This window comes from Miscanthus floridulus, chromosome 8 (genome assembly GCF_019320115.1).
Source record: "Miscanthus floridulus cultivar M001 chromosome 8, ASM1932011v1, whole genome shotgun sequence".
Classification (NCBI taxonomy): Eukaryota; Viridiplantae; Streptophyta; class Magnoliopsida; order Poales; family Poaceae; genus Miscanthus; species Miscanthus floridulus.
The window spans coordinates 117,180,374-117,199,072 of record NC_089587.1 but is presented as its reverse complement, the minus strand read 5'-3'; the positions used below and the strand labels follow the sequence as shown (position 1 = coordinate 117,199,072).

Below are 18,699 nucleotides of genomic sequence, written 5' to 3'. Positions count from 1 at the left end.
TGCCGCCTGGGGGAGAGAAGAGAGGGAGAGAGAGAGCGGAGAGAGAGGAGAGGGAGCAGGAGAGGACTTGCGTAGGCCGTTGGAGAGGATATTTTCTGCGTCCTTGACTCATTTACGGTACATAACATAAATTATGGTTTAGGTCTCGGGTTTGGGTCTCGGAGACAGTCTAACGACCGTTATCAGCGGGCTCACCTGTTATCTATCGACCCCATCTGTCATTCTCCCTCTCACTATTGTTTCTTCATTTGGTGTGCCTCATCTTCTTCTCTGCGTGGACACGGAGTGACGGAGCGCCGTCGGGCTCGTCGCGCCTCCCCCGCCGCTCCCCCTGTACGCGCCTCGAGCCGGTGGCCGCCGCTCTCTCGACCTCCCGGGCCTACTGCCCGAGCTGGTGGCCTCGAGCCGTAATCACTGGAGGGGATGCGCTGAAGACTGAAACATGAGCTGGGCGAACGAGGTACATGTTCGATGCTAGGTTTTCTTAGCTTAACTTCTTCGCGAGGCTAGATTAAATTAAATTACTGATGGCGGCGGCGGTAGCCTTGTAGGATTCGTTTATTTGTGGTTGGGGCTGAAATGTGCTGGTCTGCGTTTAGATGATTTGTGGCTTGGCAGTTTATAAATCCTCGGTTTGTTGATTAGATCTTGGAATAGGGCAACCTGTCTCTTTAGGCAAGAATGGGCAGATATCCTCGTAAGAACTCATGAATTGTTGCATCTTTTTTTTTTCTTTGTTTATTAGTATAATTTTATTGGTGCCTGAGGATGCTCACGCAGCGAATAACATGCTCACGCAGCGAATAACTTGCAACACCATGATCTTTGAAGCACTATGTCTTTTTCCCCTACCTTTGATGATTGCTTTGTTTTCTCTAGGTAATTTTCATTGCGTGATGATAACCATATGCCATTGATTTGACCAGGTTATGGGGAAACCAGATCCACAACACGCCCGTAGCTGATGGTGAGAGGGGAAATAGCACCAAAGGCTGCAGATTTTTGCGCAAGAAGAAAACAATATCTCCAATTCTTTAGCTTTCCCTTTTTCTTCCAAAGGGGGTAAAAAAGGAGAGAGAGAGATATATGCAAAGGCAAAGAAGTGATTGACTGAAGATCAAGTTTACGGCTGCAATCAAATTTACTTCTATGCTACTGAAGATGGAAGAAGAGGCTAACACAGTACACCGTTACTCCAATGCGTAAGTAATACATCTCCATCTTGTTTTCTCGTAAGTTTTAGTTGTCCCCAAGTATCACTACTCATGTTCTCTTTGGCACAGATTTTAGTAAAAGATTAAATGAGTTTTTGGGTTAGTATATTTATGCACTAGTCTCATACTTGGTAGTATTCTTATTCTTATACAGTGAGACCTTGATGCCTAGTTTGGCACCATATGTTGGCATGGAATTTAGAAATTCAGATGAGGCTTGGGCATTTTGGCTTAGCTATGGTGGGCAAAAAGGCTTTGAGGTGAGAAAAAGGTATACAAACAAAAGGTCATCTGATGGCAAAATTACATCATGTAGATTTGTTTGTGCAAATGAGGGTTGTCGATCACGAGACAAAAGGGATCATTTAACTAGGCGCCCTCGACCTGAAACTAGAACCGATTGTAAAGTCCACATGAGTCTTAAACTGGACCGAAAGAAAGGCAATTATGAAGTGTCTGAGCTGGTTTTGGAACACAATCATATACTACACCTGCTAGAAACCTTACAATTGGTGGTACCACAAAGGAAAATTTCAGATTTACAAGCTATTGAAATTGAAACTGCAGATGATGTGGGAATTGGGACAAAGGTGGCACACGAATTGGCTATTCACCATGTTGGCAGATCACCCAATCTTAGCCACACCCTTCAAGATCAAAAGAACTATTTGTTGACCAAGCGCCAACGGGAGATGGCATATGGCCAAGCAGGTAGCATGCTTAAGTATTTTCAAGATAAAATTGCTGAGATCCCATCATTCCAATATGCATTGCAAATGGATTGTGAAGAGCAGATAGCAAATATATTCTGGGTTGATGGTAAAATGATCATGGACTATGCACATTTTGGTGATGTTGTTAGTTTTGACACTTTTGGAACAAATAATGGGAGTAGGCCTTTTGGTGTCTTTGTTGGATTCAATCATTTTAGAGAAACTGTAATATTTGGTGCTGCTCTCATGTATGATGAAACATTCAAGTCCTTCAAGTGGTTGTTTGAGGCCTTTCTAAAAGCTCATAGTGGACAGCAGCCTAAAACAATCTATACGGATCAAGATTTTGCAATGGAAAAGGCAGTTGCAGAAGTGTTTTCAGAAGCATGGCATGGATTATGCACCTCGCACATTATGCAAAATTTTGTCAAACATCTTCATGAAGATAAGAATGAAGACACAAGCATTCTATCAGATTTTAGGGCATGCATGTTTGAGTATGAGGACATAGCAAAATTTGAACATAAATTTGACATCATGAGGAAAAAGGTGAACAAACAAACTTGGTTGGATAGTATATACAAGTTGAAAGAAAAATGGGCTGAATGTTATATGAATGATGTCTTCACATTAGGAATGAGGAGTACACAGCTGAATAAGAGTCTAAACAATGATTTGAAAGTCCTCTTTGAAACTGATTTTGATATCGTCCAGTTCTTGAAGCATTTTGAAATGGTGGTGCAAGGTAAAAGGAACAATGAACTGAATTTAGAATTTGATTCAAGGAAAAAGTTGCCAGAAATCTATATGAGGAGACCACCGCCTATGTTGGTGCATGCTAGCAAGCTGTATACACCTATTATATTTGAAGCTTTTCAAGGTGAATATGAAAGATCCTTGGCAGCTTGCACCAAGGCATTGGATAGTAATAATGAATATCTAGTAGGAGATTTTACCTTTGAGGAGGGGTACAAAGTTACTGCTGATCCGTTGAAGCAAACAGTTTTATGCAGCTGTAGGCAATTTGACAGAATTGGGATATTGTGTGCTCATTCTCTTAAAGTTCTTGATTTGATGAATATCAAGTCACTACCGCCACAATATGTGTTAAAGAGATGGACATGGGAAGCACGGACTGGAACTATACAAGACAACCAGGAAAGAAATATAATCGAAAATCAAATTATGGATGCTACTCTTCGCTACAGATATATGTCTCATAAATTTCTCAATTTGGCACATAGAGCAGCACAGTTTCCAGAATGCACTATGTTAGTAGACAACACGCTTGACATCCTTGGTAAGGAAATTGAAGACAAAATCAATGAATGTACAAGCATTTCTGGGGATCCACTTGACATCCTTGGCAAGGAAATTGAAGACAAAATCAATACATGTACAAGCACTTCTGGGGATCCACATACAATTCGCATGGATGATCTTTTTGGTGGAGAGCTTGTATTCCGGTGAAGGAAGCAAGAAGCCAAGAACTCTTGGCTATGTTTTTGCATTTGGCAAGCAACCTAGAAGCATGGAAGTCTGTATGCATGTTTGGGCCTGGGAGCATGGTCATTTGGTGGCAATGAATTTTGCCACACCTCATTCTACTTTGCCACCAGAATTATGTAACCAAACTGACAATATTTAGTGTTCTGCCCTCAAATTGACAGCACTCTGTGATGTATATATGTTTAGCTTTCTTTTGCCATTTTGCAAGCAGATATTTTGAGAGCATGGCCACACATTTTGCATGCCCCTTTTCAGTTTTATTTTGGATAGCTATGCTGAATCTTAGAATAGTTCTCAATGCAGCAGCAGCACATTCTAATATTCAGTTAGTAGATTTTGATTTTCATTTGAGCATTCTGAATCAATCCAGTAAACATTTAGGCATTCATTTGAGCCATCATAATCCATTTCAATTTACAATTTTAATTAACTTTCAGAACATTCAGCAAAGCTCATTTGGTCACAACCACATTCAGTATAGGTCTGCCAATCTTAGCAGGTCTCTCCTAACCATCAGTAAGAATGTTCATAGAGTGGCATGGCACTACAAGCTTTGGTTGCTGAAATGTGCGAATGTTTCAGACTCCAGAGCGATCAGGTAGCACCGTAGCAAGTGTAAGCAGGCACCATATTGACAAGGTGGAGCATTTCATGTTTCTACAGGTTCACGTGTGCCGACAGTTCAAATATGTTCGCTCTTGATCATGATCTTCTGGTATAGCTGCAATCATATTTGAATTTGTCTAGTCACTAATCAGTCAGGTAACTTAGTGCCACCGGAGATCTCTGAATCTACTGTAAGAAATTTGAGCTTTAAAAATTTTCAGTCCTCTGTGCATACTTGTAATTATGTGTATCTGCTAACTCTTCGGGCCTGTTCGGATCATATGAATTGAAACTAATATTTAGAAAGTGCTTCCCATTTCATTATTGTATTACTTTCTAATTAGTCTCAATTCCTAGGAACCAAACAGGGCCTTCATGTTTTATTTCAAGGCATGACTAGACTGCAGGACAGCAACAATTGACCAGTTGGATGTTGTTTCAGATTTTTCAGAAGCCATTTGACAACATCTTTTGCCAGGTCGGTGTCCAGTTTCCATCAGTCCAAAGTCAGTAGACACGTAATTCAGACTGAAGCAACACATTGGCATTTTGGTTGCCTGTTCCTCCAATTGACACAGAAATGGTAAATAACATACTCTCCTGCGTTAACAAGTACTCCCTGCTTGGATTTAATTGACGTTTCGGACGTTACTCCATAGCGCTTTTGATTTTGACAAGACATGGTTTTTAGTAACTTAGGACAATTTCCATAATGGCGGAGGAACATACCTTACTGGTAATTTCTCTCCACAATTTGTCACATTGATACCTCACCAGATAAGGTTAGTCTGTCCTTGAAATTTTATATGCTTGTATGTCATTAGCTCCTCTGCGTGCATGGTTTCTCTTTCGGAATATTTGTGAACTTCTTTAGACATGTTTATCGTGGGCTTCTTGTGATGCAGTCGAGTGTGTTCCCATCAAATTAGTTCCCCTGAACTCGATGCACTACGTTGCATACTTAATCAATACTCAACGCAGTGATTGCTGACAGCCTGATATATATCAAACAGCTTGTGGAAATGTGGAACCTGATTTTAAAATGGCATTGCCCGTTCGAAACATCCAGCCAAAATCTTATTTTCTCCATTTGTCACTATGTATTTTAATCCTGTTGAACACTCCTTTGACTTCGATTTATGTAGCCTACACCAGAACTGCGAACCCTCTCTATGGCTCTATTTTTAGGTTGTGATGAGTTTACCACCTCTTCGTACAATTTCTGTTCAGGAACACGATAGAACTGAATGTTCACTCGACAAACTAATAAGAAATTTAATACAATGCCATATGATCACACACATATTCAGAACATACATGTTTGTTGGGACTGGATTACTAAAACACACACACATAGATCCCTACCCTCTACGCTCACAACGGAAGGATGCACGCTAAAACTTGTCAGACGACCACCGCCTCCACGTTGCCGTGCCGCGGCGTCTCGGCCGCGTTCGGGCACGCCAGGATCTGGTACACCAGCGCAGCGACGGCGGCGCCGACCATCGGGCCGGCCCAGTACACGGCCTGGTTCTTGAAGTGTCCACTGACGACCGCCGCGCCGAACGAACGCGCCGGGTTCATGGACGCGCCCGTCAGCGAGCCCGCGGACAGCACGCACGCGCCCTCCGTGAGCCCAACCGCCAGCGCGCCCAGCGCCGTGGCTGCGAACCCCCGCTTGCCTCCACCGTCGCCGGTGCCGCTCAGGCGAGGAGGCTCGCCGACCACGTGCACCGTGTACACCAGCAGGAACGTGAGCACGCCCTCCAGGACCGCGCCGCCGAACCCGGTCATCGCCACCGCGATCCTCGTCGTCGGCACCTCCTGCACGATGTGCGATCATTGTGAAACGGCTAGTTAGTGTCAGAAAGGAAGCGATATATATAGCGGTTACATGCCTCGCCGGCGGAGACGAGGTTGAGGGAGAGGCAGGCCAGGGTGGAGCCGAGCAGTTGCGACGCCCAGTGGAAGATGGCGCTCGGGACGCCGATGTGGCCGCCGATGGCGTAGGCGAACGTGACGGCAGGGTTGACGTGGCCGCCGGAGACGTCGGCGGCGATGAGTACCGCGGCGAAGAGCCCGAACGCCTGTGCGATGGCGGTGGCCACCAGGGGCGAGGCGCTGCCGCTGCTGGTAACGTCCGGCGTCGTCAGCATCCCTGCCAACACACACATTCCAAACGCAGTCGCACGGAGATCAGATCGAAAACCGTCCATAATTACAATTCTATATTAACTTATGTGCATGGAAAGCAAGGAAACTTGACGTACGAGCGGAGATGGCGGAGCCGACGGCGGTGAACACGAAGAGGAAGGTGGAGATGAACTGAGGTACGAACGGAGCGACGGCGCCGAGAAGCAGTGCTTCAAGTGACAAGGAGGTTGTTCGACGCCATGGCACAACTTCTTCGCTGTTTCAGTGTATGTTGCGCGCGCACAAATTCCGCACCGCATATGGTTACGGAGAGTGTTCCGGTGTTTTATGGCGACGACGGAGAGGGACGCGTCTGTAGAGTGAAACGGCGCCTGGGTAGTTCGCAGCGGTTGCTGCCGCTCGCGCGTCCCTCCCTTCCAAGTTCACACGCCCGCCCGTTGAGGCCAGTGTAGCAGTGTGTGTGCCGCGTATAATGTCTATGCAGCCCGAGGCATGGCGGCCCAGCACGAAGCCCGCATTTTTACCAGGCCCAAGCACTACACGACCCAATGGTCCGCGGGCCCAGGACCGGCCCGGCCAGGGGATAGAGGCCGTGCCTGGGCCGTCGCTCAAGCCCGTGGGCTGGCACGGCATGGCCCGCCCTACAAGGGTCGGCCCGGTAGCGGCCCGGCATCCCCCCACCCCCAGTCCCCCCGCGCCCTGCTAGCCGGCCCAGCCCCAACTCCCCCTCATATATAAGCGCGCAGACGCGGCGCCCTCTCCCTCACCCCGAACTCTAAATCATTTCCACTCCCCCCGCTGCGCTGCTCTCGCCTCGCCGTCTCGTCTGCTCGTGGTGTCCGACCTCCCCGACTCCGGTGACCTCGATCCGTCTATCGCCGGCGAGCCGCTCGCTACTCCTCGTCTCCTCCTACTTTATCCCCTCCCTCTCCGCCTCTCCCTTCTCCCTCTCCCTATCTCCCCTCTTGATCTCGGTGATTATGTGAGTTCGTGTCCCCGACTCCCCATCTGTCCCTCCTCTGCCGCTCGCCGTCCTTCTAACCGGTGTGTCATCTTCTCTAGGTGACCCTCGTCTTCTCCGGCACCGGGCTCCGGTTGCGCAGGTACAACCCTAACCCTAACCCTAACTCTAACCCTGACCCTCCTTCTTACATTGATGATTGATCTATTCTTTTCCTCCTCATCTCTTTGCGCAGGTCAGTGTCCCGATGCATCGTCCTCTAGCTGTGCATAGAGCGACCAAGGGTGCCCCGCGCACAGTTGAGGAACGGTGCTGGAGAGCCCTCCGCGATCGAGGGCGCCATGGCTGGTGCTGATGACGAGATCATCTAGGCCGCTCACCGACAACGACGATCTAATCGCGGCAGGCCTGGCCCATGAGGACGACGACGACACCCATGAGGACACTGCTGCCTTGTTCGGTATCGATGTCGGTGGTGGCTCTGCTGCTCCGATCGATCTAGACAGCTGCGGTGGTGAAGGGGCGACGACGACTGGGACTCCGGCCTGCTCCAACGGCTAGCTCTATCTGTTGCCGGTAACTCTTCCGGTGTTGGTACTAGTAAGCAGTAAATCTGTTGTGTGGGCTGATTTTGATGAGATCTATGAGACTGTGAATGGTAGGAAAATCTACACTAAAGCTACCTGTAAAATGTGTAAGCTTACTTTGTCTGCTAAATCTAATGTTGGCACTGGCCACTTGAAGAGGCACCAGAAATCTTGTAGGTAGAAAACTGATCAAGCTAGTAGGGTTCAATCTAGGCTTACTTACAATCCTGATGGTTCTGTGCATAACTGGGGCTATAAACCTGATGTTGCTAGATCTGAATTGTGTCGCTTGATTGCTAGGCTTGATTTGCCGTTGGGTATTGGTGAGACAGATGCATGGGAGGAGTACATTGTTCGTGCTCATAACCCTAGGTTTATTAAGGTTTCTAGACAGACCACCACTAGAGATCTTAGTAAGCTATTTACTGAACGTCGTAATATGCTTAAGAATTCTATGTTGTTTGGTGCTTTATCTGTTGCTTTGACATCAGACATTTGGTCTGGTAATGCTAAGGATGACTATATTAGTGTTGTTGCTCATTATGTGAGTGCTGATTGAGAGTTATAAAAAAAGGTTATTGGTCTAAGGTTGATTGAGGTGAAGCATACTGGTGAAAATATTGTTAAAAAAATTGCTTATGTGGTTGAGAAATTTGGTTTAATTGACAAGGTTTTTGAGGAATTTGGTTTAATTGACAAAGTTTTCTCTGTAACTCTAGACAATGCTTCTTTTAATGCTAAGGCTATGGATACTTGGACACCTATGTTTGCTGGTTATTTGGGTTGTGATCCTTCACCTGAGCCTGTAAATCCTAATCAGCGTGAGTATAGTCTTGTGCATCAACATTGCGCTTATCATATCATTAATCTGATTGTAAAATCTGGTTTAAAGAGGTTCAAACCTTACATAGAAGATTTTAGAACTGCTATTAATTCTTAAATTCTTCTAATCAAAGAATTGCTATGTTTAAGAACTACTGTACTGCTCAGGGTGTTAGACCTAAAAAGTTTGGCTTAGATATGGATGTTAGATGTAATGCTACATACCTTATGCTTAAACACTTGGTTCTATATAATGATGTTTTTCTGTGTTCATTAATGCAACTTATAGCTCAATATTGTTGATTGGAAGGCATTGGCATATAGCTGAAAAGATATTGGAGTTCCTGAAAATATTTTATGAATTCACAGTTGTTCTTTCTGGTGTTTACTATCCAATTAGTCCACTTATTCTGCACCATCTGCTAGACATTGCTTCTCATTTGCATGCAAGTGAGAAAGATCAAAATCTAATAGTTGTTGTCTACTCTATTAAGTTTAAATTCCTTAAATACTGGCAGGATATACCTTTGTTATATTCATTTGCTTTCATTCTTGATCCTAGAGCAAAGTTAAGAGATTTATTTAATGTTCTGTAAATACTTAAAAAGAACACCGGTGTTGATTACAGTTCATATTATGCTGATGTGAAAACTAAAATTTACAAATATTTAATAAATATGAGAGAAAGTTTGGTGCAGCTAGGTCTTATAGGCCTACATAGCCTGCAAGCCATAAAGGTAAGAAAAATAGGCATGGAGAAGAATCTTTAGAGGCCCTAGATCATCTAGTGTTGTTGGTCCTTCCCCTGCCTCTGCCCACACTTCATCTCAATCTGCTTCTGCTGCTGGTTGTGAGCTCACAGCTTATCTGGACAGTGACAATGTCACTGCATATGAGGATGACTTCGACTTACTTCTCTGGTAGTGTGACCACAAACTAACCTATCCTATCCTATTCTATCTATAATGACTAGAGATATTATATCTATTCCTGTTTTTACTGTCTCTTCGTAATCATGTTTCAGCTTAACAGAAAGGATAATTGAAGATCGACAACGACGCTTGTTGCCTGAAACTATGGAGATGCTGGGTTGCATAAAGGATTGGGAGTTAGGAGAAAGAATGTTACAGCATGCTGTTGACAACCAAGAGTTGAAAGACTCCTTCAAGAATCTTTATCTTGATGAAGATGCATCTAGAGCTGCTGTTGTTGCTGGCACATCTGGGGTTGGCATATCTAGATCTGCATCTGTGGCTTCTGCTGGTACTTAGTGTGTGAGACTTGAGAGTTGTGAGACTTGAGAATGATCTGTTATCTTTGTATCTGTGATGTGTGACTGATACTGGTGAACAATGGTTTAAGACTTAATTAAGAGCTGTGCTGCACTCTTTTTCTCTTTCTAGGGTTTCTCATAAGGGTGAGTTTTATCTAGAAAGGTTTTTAATGAGGCAGCATTGCATAAACAACTCAGTTATCTTAATTCTCTTGTCTCCTTTGATGGCTTTTGTTAGAATTTAGAATATGTAATTAGTTTATTACTTGTGAATATGAAATACTGAAATGTGAATGAATTATAAAATATGATTGTGAAAATAGAGAAGTGTTGGATGAGAGAAGCAGTTTGAAGTGTTTTAAGGGCACCAGGTTGTGGGCTGGCACGACCCACGGATTTGGCTGTGCTTAGCGGGCCGGCACGGCATGGATTTCGGCCTGTAGGGCCGTGCTTTGGCCGAAGGCCAGGCACGAGACCCGGAGGGGCACGACGTGCCGTGCCAGCCCGACCCCCTACGGGCTGTGCCTGGCTTGGGCTCAGCCCGGGTGCCGCGACGTATACACGCACGTGTGAAAAACTACGTGGCACGTAATAATATGTGTATACCTTTATGTCGTCGATTTGTCCTCAAGAACAATATACTTCGAAAGACTAAACCGAAGTATATCCATATAGATTATAGGTGTTCAGCTTGTTGCGTGGTTATTTAGATGATTTGCGATTTCGTAATGCTCTCCTCAGGGCATTGATCCGTTCGGACACCGCGCTTCCAGTTAGTGCCGCTCGCTCCCACTCATCATGCACCCCGCCCGTGATGCTCGCTTCCCGTTCGTGCCTGCGACACTCGCACCCCGCTCGCGATGCTCGCTCCCGCCGGAGATGACTATCCCCTTCCTCTGCGCCCTTTCTCCAGCCTAGGGGCGCCACACCGTGGGCACCACACCCGCCCGCCAGCCGCGGCCTTCTCTAGCTCGGGGTCGCTCACCGCGGGCACTGCACCCGCCCACCCACTGCACCCCTCCCCCCACCCACCCACTCCGCGCGGACATTGAGCTCCACGTGCCGCGAGCCTTCATTCGTCCAAGCAGCAAGATGACATTGCGCTAAAAAAGCATGTTGCAAGGATATATTTCAGATATTTTAGATGTATGTTGTAAGTGTTTTATAATATACTGTAAAAGTAGATTAGGATGTTGCATATGTTGCAATTGCTATACACGTATGTTTCAAGTGTATATTTCTAAATGTTTGATCTGTTTTAGACGTATATTGCAAGTGTTTCATCTGGATGTTGCATATATATGCAAGTGTTTTAGGTGTTTTCATATGTATGTTGCAAGTGTTTCATCTGAATGTTTACATATGTTTGCAATGGCTATACATGTAATTTCAAGTTTTTCAGGTGTTTTGTAAGTGCTTTAGACGTATGCTGCAAGTGTTTCAACTGTTTCTCACATATGTTGCAATTGCTTCATCTGGATGTTGAAAAGTAGATCGGGTGTTGCACATATTGCAATGAGACCCACCTATCGCAGTCGCATGCTGCAGCTGCTAGGACGCCACCGTGGATCACCGTGCGGGCGCTTGAGGCCAACAGACGCATCCGCGCCGCGACATCCACAGGTAGGGGAAGGTGACTGGGACCCACGTGGGTTCCTGCGTGCAGGCGCCTTAGTCAGGCGAAAAAGAGGGAGCGCGATGGTAGGATGATAGTAGCGTGGGGCCAACGTGGTGGGGCGCACGAAAACAAGTGCGCGCAGGCTTCTTTCGCATGCGACACGGCCTCCCAAGCGAAGGACCTCCGGACGTCCATGCGCTAGTAATGCCCTTTGCGATTTGGAGATTTATTTAGCAATCATCGCATCAAACGTATTTCAATTCGTCTGAAAATCAAAATCCGTAATGTGCCTAAACACTATTCAATCTCAATTCGTTTTACGATCGAGCTCATGCAACTCATATAGACATAGAAACTTAACAAAAAAACTAAAATCCAGAAACACTTCAGCCTGTGAAACAGTTTAGGGCCCAAGCCGGAAATGAAGGGGGCCAAGGCCCACCATCATAATCCATAGCGGCAGCGTCTCGGCGACGGGCGAGGCACCGCGGCGGATGCGCGAGAGACCGCGGAGACGATTCCGTACGGAGGCTCAACGAGTCAGCGGCGCATGAATGGCGAGGCTCCGGACCGGCTGCTCGGAAGTCGTAGGAGGAGGCGAACCCCACAGCGGTCAGGCGCCAGGCGGGTAGGGGTAATCACGGGCCAACAACAACTCAACGGTGAATGCCACTCTAGCTTCTGAACCTATCCTTTTTGATGAATGTTATTCTTCTGAACTTGAGCGTCTGGAACTCAGTCAAACCACCTTTGTTGCTGTTTGTTGCGGAGTTCTTCTACATTCCTGCAATGATGATTTCGATCTGTGACGTCATGATATATTAAGCCAGGATGTTGCATATACTGTAAAAAGGATTACTGTCTCTTTTGTTTCCCTCATTCGGCAAGGATTAAACTGAAAATTGGTTAATTACCTAATTCGTACAATTATAGTTCATATACAGAGACAAGTTGTGGTTCATATAACTGAATGTATTTTGAATCTATATAATAAATAAAAAATAGATAAGTCTTACTTTCGATTCCGAAGGCACAAATAAAGGGTCATTTTGGATCCAGGAACCACAAACCAAACGGTGAGGTTAACCCTTCGGCTTTTGTATGTAATGTGACTGTTAAATCAGTATACATAGCTGTGGCCAAGTCATGTCTTGCACTCTAGTCTGAACCACGGCTTGCATCATTCCTTTCGAAGCATGAATCTAGTCTTAGCCATTCACATCTTGTCTTGAAGATAGCCTGCACATTTTAAGTTTTCCAGAACCAGACAAATCAGAAATACGACACTTGGACTCATTTTACACATTCATAAATCATAACACAGAGAAATGCTCCACTGAGAAATGGCTTTAAGATAGCCTTTTGGCCCATATATTTTTATAGATGCTCGTATACTTCATGACTAGATTTGACATCTGTCTTCCTAAAATGATGAGTCACAGTGGCTATATAGATTCTCTTTTCTTCTGTTTATAACTTTTCTAATCTTTCTATCAATGCAAAGATAAAAGTGGCAACATTTCATTGTGGACAGTACTCTCTAATTGTGACATAGTTCTCCTTGCATGGTTTCTTCTGTGCCACATGATATTTACCCATTTTTAGCAGATCCTAGCAATTGTACTTACAACATAATTGTCTGGAATGGCAGAAAATCTGGGATGGAAATCTTTGAAAAGATGGAAGTTATATGTATGACAAAGTTACCACACACAATTGTTGAAAATGAAACACCAAGTCCTGCAAGGTTAGTTTCAGATGTCACTGATTTCTTGTGTGGCAATGGTCAGGGAAACATTTGTTGCTATATATGTGCAGTGTGGTATTTCCATCTGAAAATAGTATCAGCTTGGACATTTTCAGACTTAGTGACATATTTATACCTTAATATGGGTGGTTTGCACCCAATGTTTAACCATTTAAATGTGAGGAAATTCTGGAGTATAGATCTGATTATTTGGTTAAAGTTATCATAATATACAAGGCTCTGGTTGGGGTTTATTGGTAGGCCAAAACTAATAAGATACCAATTAAACTGGCAATATGATAAAGGGACTTGAGCCCTAATGGTATCTAGCTAGTTTACTAGCCTAAACTTTCTTACTATAAAAAGTTATTTGGCCTTATGGACACCTTGCTTATTCGGAATTTCTGCCTTACTGTTCAAGAACAAAATTGGACAACATAATACATTCCAAAAAGCATGTGTTGTACTACTTTTGGAAAGTTGTACTCTCTGTTTCTTTATACAGTAATCAAGACAATCAGTAAGTGAATGCTGGAGAACCAAGTTGAGGCAAAACTATTGTAGAGTACCGTATAAAGTAGGTTTAGTTAGATCCATGCCACTCCAATCTTATCAGTTTTGAAATTTGCCACAATATATGATTGGAGCACTCTGCAGACAGCATGCTATTTTTCACAGCGTTTGTTTTTATCAACCAAAACATGTATAGATTAATCAGTACTCCTGATGGCACCTGGACAATGGCAAAGGAATCACGCACTTTCAATCATAACACATACCAGCTACATAAGAAAAGAGAATAAATGCTGGTGCAGCAAGCTGTTTTTGAAAACCTTAAGAATCTTACTCTGTCATGTGGTGGCGCTGTCTTGTTGGCCTGCAGCATGGCCATCCTCCTCCTGCTCCTCGTTCTCAACCATCTCCTCTTCCCCAAATGTATGGATTTCATGCCTTGGATGGTTGGGAAGTCGAGCTGCTGCATTTGTAATGGTGGCCTTGGCAACCTCCACCTCCCAAACTGTTGCTCCTCGACAATTAATACTGACCCAGAGACATTTGAGGGAGGAAAGGAGGCTAATGCCAAAGTCAAAACCGGCTCCATATGCAGATAGAGTATCATGCACAACGAATCTAAACCAAAGCCGGTTGAGCCTTGGCATTGCTCCTGCTTCAAATATCAGACTCATCATTCCCTTCTTTTTTAAGTACATGGAAGGGCGAAAATGGAAATCCTCCAGACACTTGAATCCACCGGCTCTGATGATGAGCGATTCCTGCAAGTATTCTGTTGTAAAAATTTGGAGGCAGCGTAGTGCAGGCAAGTCTTTGAGCACATACACGTCTCCACCTCCCACTTCTTCTATAAAAATAACTAAGTTGGTGAGTACTGAGAGTTTGGATATCCACTTTGGGAGCCTAGAGAAAATGGGGCTGTTGCTAAACTTCTGCATATGACATGGATCAGGGCACAATGAATCAAACAAAAAGTCCATAGAACAACGTTCTGTAGTCTCAATCTTTAGAGAATGAAGGTTTCTTTCTCCAAGATTACAGAACGATGAGATCAAAGACTTCTTAAAGTTTCCTTCATCATTAATTGCACTGTCAGCACACCACTTAATCCCAAGCACCTTCAGTTTGGTTAGGTATCCTAACTCCTGCACAACTTCTGGGGAATTTTTGCTAGCATCCAACACTGAAAGCTCCTCTAGAGCTGCCATATTACCAATCCCATTTGGTAATTCTACACCATTAGGCACACATAGGCGCACTAATTGGTGTAGTTGAGCAATAGTTGCTGGCAGTTTTTTTATTCTGGTAGCTCTGAGATCGAGTGTCTGCAAATGTTTTAGCTTTCCAATTTGTATTGGGATATTACCAATGTTGCTATTATAGAGACTTAAATACCTCAAGTGGATCAAACTTCCAATATTTTCAATGTCTCTGTCCTCTAGGCTAGAGCAGTTTTGTATATCTAGGACTCGTAAAACTTGAAAATCCAAGAGAGAGGGTATCTTCCTGACATCACCAAATACACTCAGTGACCGAACTTGAGACAAGCTGTTCGTCCCAAGCCAGCAACTCTGCTCTGCATAGTTTCCTTGGAGTGAGAGACGCCGAATTTTGTTAGTCGATGGTGTCCACTTATGATCAGCCATTATAGTAACAAAATTTTCTTTAACTGATAATGATATAATAAGATCAAGCATTATATCATGTACCCGGCAGGCTCTTGGCCTTCCACTATAGTCAGTGCCCACTGGTTCAATCATGTTTCTATTCATGAGCTCACTAAAGTAGTTTTCTGCAGTATCCTCTAAGTGTTGCCCTTGTTGTTGTGCAATAAATCCTTCAGCTATCCATCTCTTTATTAAACACGACCGGCCAATCACATGATCCTCTGGAAATATGCTTAGATCCAAGAAACATATCTTCAAATAGTGAGGTAGATCACAGTAACTAAGAAACAATATCTTTTTAACTAATTCCAGCTCATGATCTTGTTCAAGTGCAGATCCAAGAGAATCCCGCACCCTCTCCCACTCCCTTTTAGAGATTGGTTTGGTTGCTAATAGGCTAGCAATATTAACTATAGCCAGTGGTAAGCCATGACATTTTTTTAGTATATCATCAGTAACTTCTTTCAATTCAAGAGAGAAGTCATCTTCATTGTCAAATATCCTTTTCAATAACAAGCTTTTTGAGTCATTACTATCAAGGGGCATCATAGGGTAAACATATTCTTTGTGTGGAAAGCTGCAATATTTAGCAACATCTTCAATTCGCGTAGTCGTCATTATTTTACTTGAATTATTGTTGTGTGGGAAAGCACATTGGAGTTGTTTCCAAGCTTGTTTGCTCCATATATCATCAATTATGACAAGGTACCTATCAGATAGTTTGTAGAAAATGAAGCATTGCATTAGTAGCAATCCAGTGAGTGTTCAGTCACCATTATTAAATAAACAAAGCAAACATAATGCAAGGGTAGACTATGAAGTATGAACTATCTACTCAATAAATAGCACATTGCCATGTCTGCATATACAAGAGCATCCTATGATAAACTCTAAAAATTTACATGTCACTGCTGAAACTTTAAAGCCATGCACAGCCACGTGAGAACTGTAACGTTTTAGGACTGCTTTTTTATTTATTTTACCTAACAAAGTTTCTACCTAGAAAAAACAATTTCTATATACCTGTTAGATTTTTTTTACTTCCATTGTGCATATGCTCACAAGTGAACTGAATATATAAAGAGAAGAATGCCATGCTGTAGATAATAACAGCTTCTGGAATCTCAATATAATAATAAGTTTACAGAATTCATTAGGTACCTTTTATTCTGAAGATAGTCTCTATTCATATTCACAAGCTGTGGATATTCTAATGTTTTGAGATAAAGATCTTCCTGCACCCTTTCAGTGTCTTGATTTTGATCTGCTGTAATTGGGCTACTCTTAAGAAACTGCAATAGTGTGTCACTGAGAATCTTGTTGACATTAGGACTTCGGGTCACAGAGACAAAAGCTGTGCAGTCAAATTGACTTCGGACCTTCTGGAAAATCTGATTAACAAGTGTTGTCTTGCCTAATCCACCCAATCCAACAATTGACACAACCTTACGCTGTGTGTGCAAAGTACTAGTGCTATCAGTGAGCCACTTGACAAGTTTGTCCATTTGGCTACTGATACCCACAAGTCTATCTGCCTCCTCAAAGAGTGCAGGCAACCTGGGATCAATTGCCACAAACTTTGGAGAAAAGGTGGATGGATCGAGCTTATATCTTTTGCGCCGGTCATTAATCTCCATCGCACGTTCCTTAAGCTCACTAACCTGTACACCAATATGATAGTGTGTTTTCAGAGTGATAACCTTGTTTATGATCTTGCTGATGAATCCATCACAGGTGTCAACACGGCCAAGGCGATGCATGAAGATCTCAATGCAATCCTCGACATCATAGGACAGCTCCCTCAATTGACTAATCCACTCCTTCACTTGCGGGTTTGCTTCCTCTGACTCTGACACCATCTCCAGTGTGGTGCTCATGCTACTTAGTTCATCCCGCAGAAAGACAATCTGCCGATGCACACCTTCAAGCTTGACATCATCTCTGTCCAACAGGGCGCAGAGGTTGCTGAGGAGGGGGTTCATCACCCCCATGAGAGCACTCGCTGTCACCCCAACCATCTCTCCTTGTGCAGCTCTCTACTCCATGGAAATGCACGGGATGTATTTGCTGTAATGGATACTGCTACAACACTTCCATCTATCTTATATTTCAGCACTTGTCTGCAAGAAGCTTCATCCAGGCACAAGCGCGTGGACTGAAGAAGTGAAGAATCTTGTTACCAGTAAGGGGAATTGTTTGGAAATGTTATAGGCTTACCTAGTCCTAAGTATAGGCTGGTCTTGTATGACTACTGACACCACTAGGAGCTACCTCACATGTCAAGTGGGATTACCTCACATGTCAACAACAACAACAACAACAACAAAGCCTTTAAGTCCCAAACAAGTTGGGGTAGGCTAGAGTTGAAACCCAACAGAAGCAATCAAGGTTCAGGCACATGAATAGCTGTCTTCCAAGCACTCCTATCTAAGGCTAAGTCTTTGGGTATATTCCATCCTTTCAAGTCTCCTTTTATTGCCTCTACCCAAGTCAACTTCGGTCTTCCTCTGCCTCTCTTCACGTTACTATTCTGACTTAGGATTCCACTACGCACCGGTGCATCTGGAGGTCTCCGTTGCACATGTCCAAACCATCTCAACCGGTGTTGGACAAGCTTTTCTTCAATTGGCGCTACCCCTAATCTCTCACGTATATCATCGTTCCGAACTCGATCCCTTCTTGTATGACCGCAAATCCAACGCAACATACGCATTTCCGCGACACTTAGCTGTTGAATATGTCGTCTTTTCGTAGGCCAACATTCTGCACCATACAACATAGCAGGTCTAATCGCCGTCCTATAAAACTTGCCTTTTAGCTTCTGTGGTACCCTTTTGTCACATAGGACACCAGACGCTTGCCACCACTTCATCCACCCTGCTTTGATTCTATGGCTAACATCTTCATCAATATCCCCGTCCCCTGTAGCATTGATCCTAAATATCGAAAGGTATCCTTCCTAGGCACTACTTGACCTTCCAAACTAACATCTTCCTCCTCCCGAGTAGTAGTGCCGAAGTCACATCTCATATACTCAGTTTTAGTTCTACTAAGTCTAAAACCTTTGGACTCCAAAGTCTCCCGCCATAACTCCAGTTTCTGATTCACTCCTGTCCGGCTTTCATCAACTAGCACTACATCGTCCGCGAAAAGCATACACCAAGGGATGTCCCCTTGTATGTCCCTTGTGACCTCATCCATCACTAAAGCAAACAAATAAGGGCTCAAAGCTGACCCTTGATGTAGTCCTATCCTAATCGGGAAGTCATCCGTGTCTCCATCACTTGTTCGAACTCTAGTCACAACATTGCTGTA

At 44.0% G+C, this 18,699-nt stretch overlaps 2 protein-coding genes and 1 pseudogene across 3 annotated transcripts; 1 reads left to right on the top strand and 2 right to left on the bottom strand.

Annotated features, from left to right (window-relative positions):
• Positions 1-227: 227 nt before the first annotated feature.
• LOC136473370 (protein FAR1-RELATED SEQUENCE 5-like) lies at positions 228-3,694 on the top strand. 2 transcript variants are annotated; one of them, XM_066471022.1, is made up of 3 exons: positions 228-460; positions 927-1,202; positions 1,782-3,694. In XM_066471022.1, the coding sequence occupies exons 2-3, from the start codon at positions 1,199-1,201 to the stop codon at positions 3,395-3,397; spliced, it is 1,620 nt and encodes a 539-aa protein (XP_066327119.1). In that variant the 5' UTR covers positions 228-460; positions 927-1,198; the 3' UTR covers positions 3,398-3,694. The 2 variants fall into 2 exon arrangements, with proteins under 2 accessions (XP_066327119.1, XP_066327118.1); XM_066471021.1 differs by having other exon boundaries at positions 229-460; positions 1,369-3,694.
• Positions 3,695-5,286: 1,592 nt separating this feature from the next.
• On the bottom strand, positions 5,287-6,437 carry LOC136473369 (aquaporin TIP5-1-like; annotated as a pseudogene).
• Positions 6,438-14,023: 7,586 nt separating this feature from the next.
• On the bottom strand, positions 14,024-18,301 carry LOC136473368 (disease resistance protein RGA5-like). The gene is made up of 2 exons (XM_066471019.1): positions 16,546-18,301; positions 14,024-16,093 (listed from the first exon to the last, which is right to left on the bottom strand). The coding sequence occupies exons 1-2, from the start codon at positions 17,400-17,402 to the stop codon at positions 14,056-14,058; spliced, it is 2,895 nt and encodes a 964-aa protein (XP_066327116.1). The 5' UTR covers positions 17,403-18,301; the 3' UTR covers positions 14,024-14,055.
• Between the last annotated feature and the right edge of the window lie 398 nt (positions 18,302-18,699).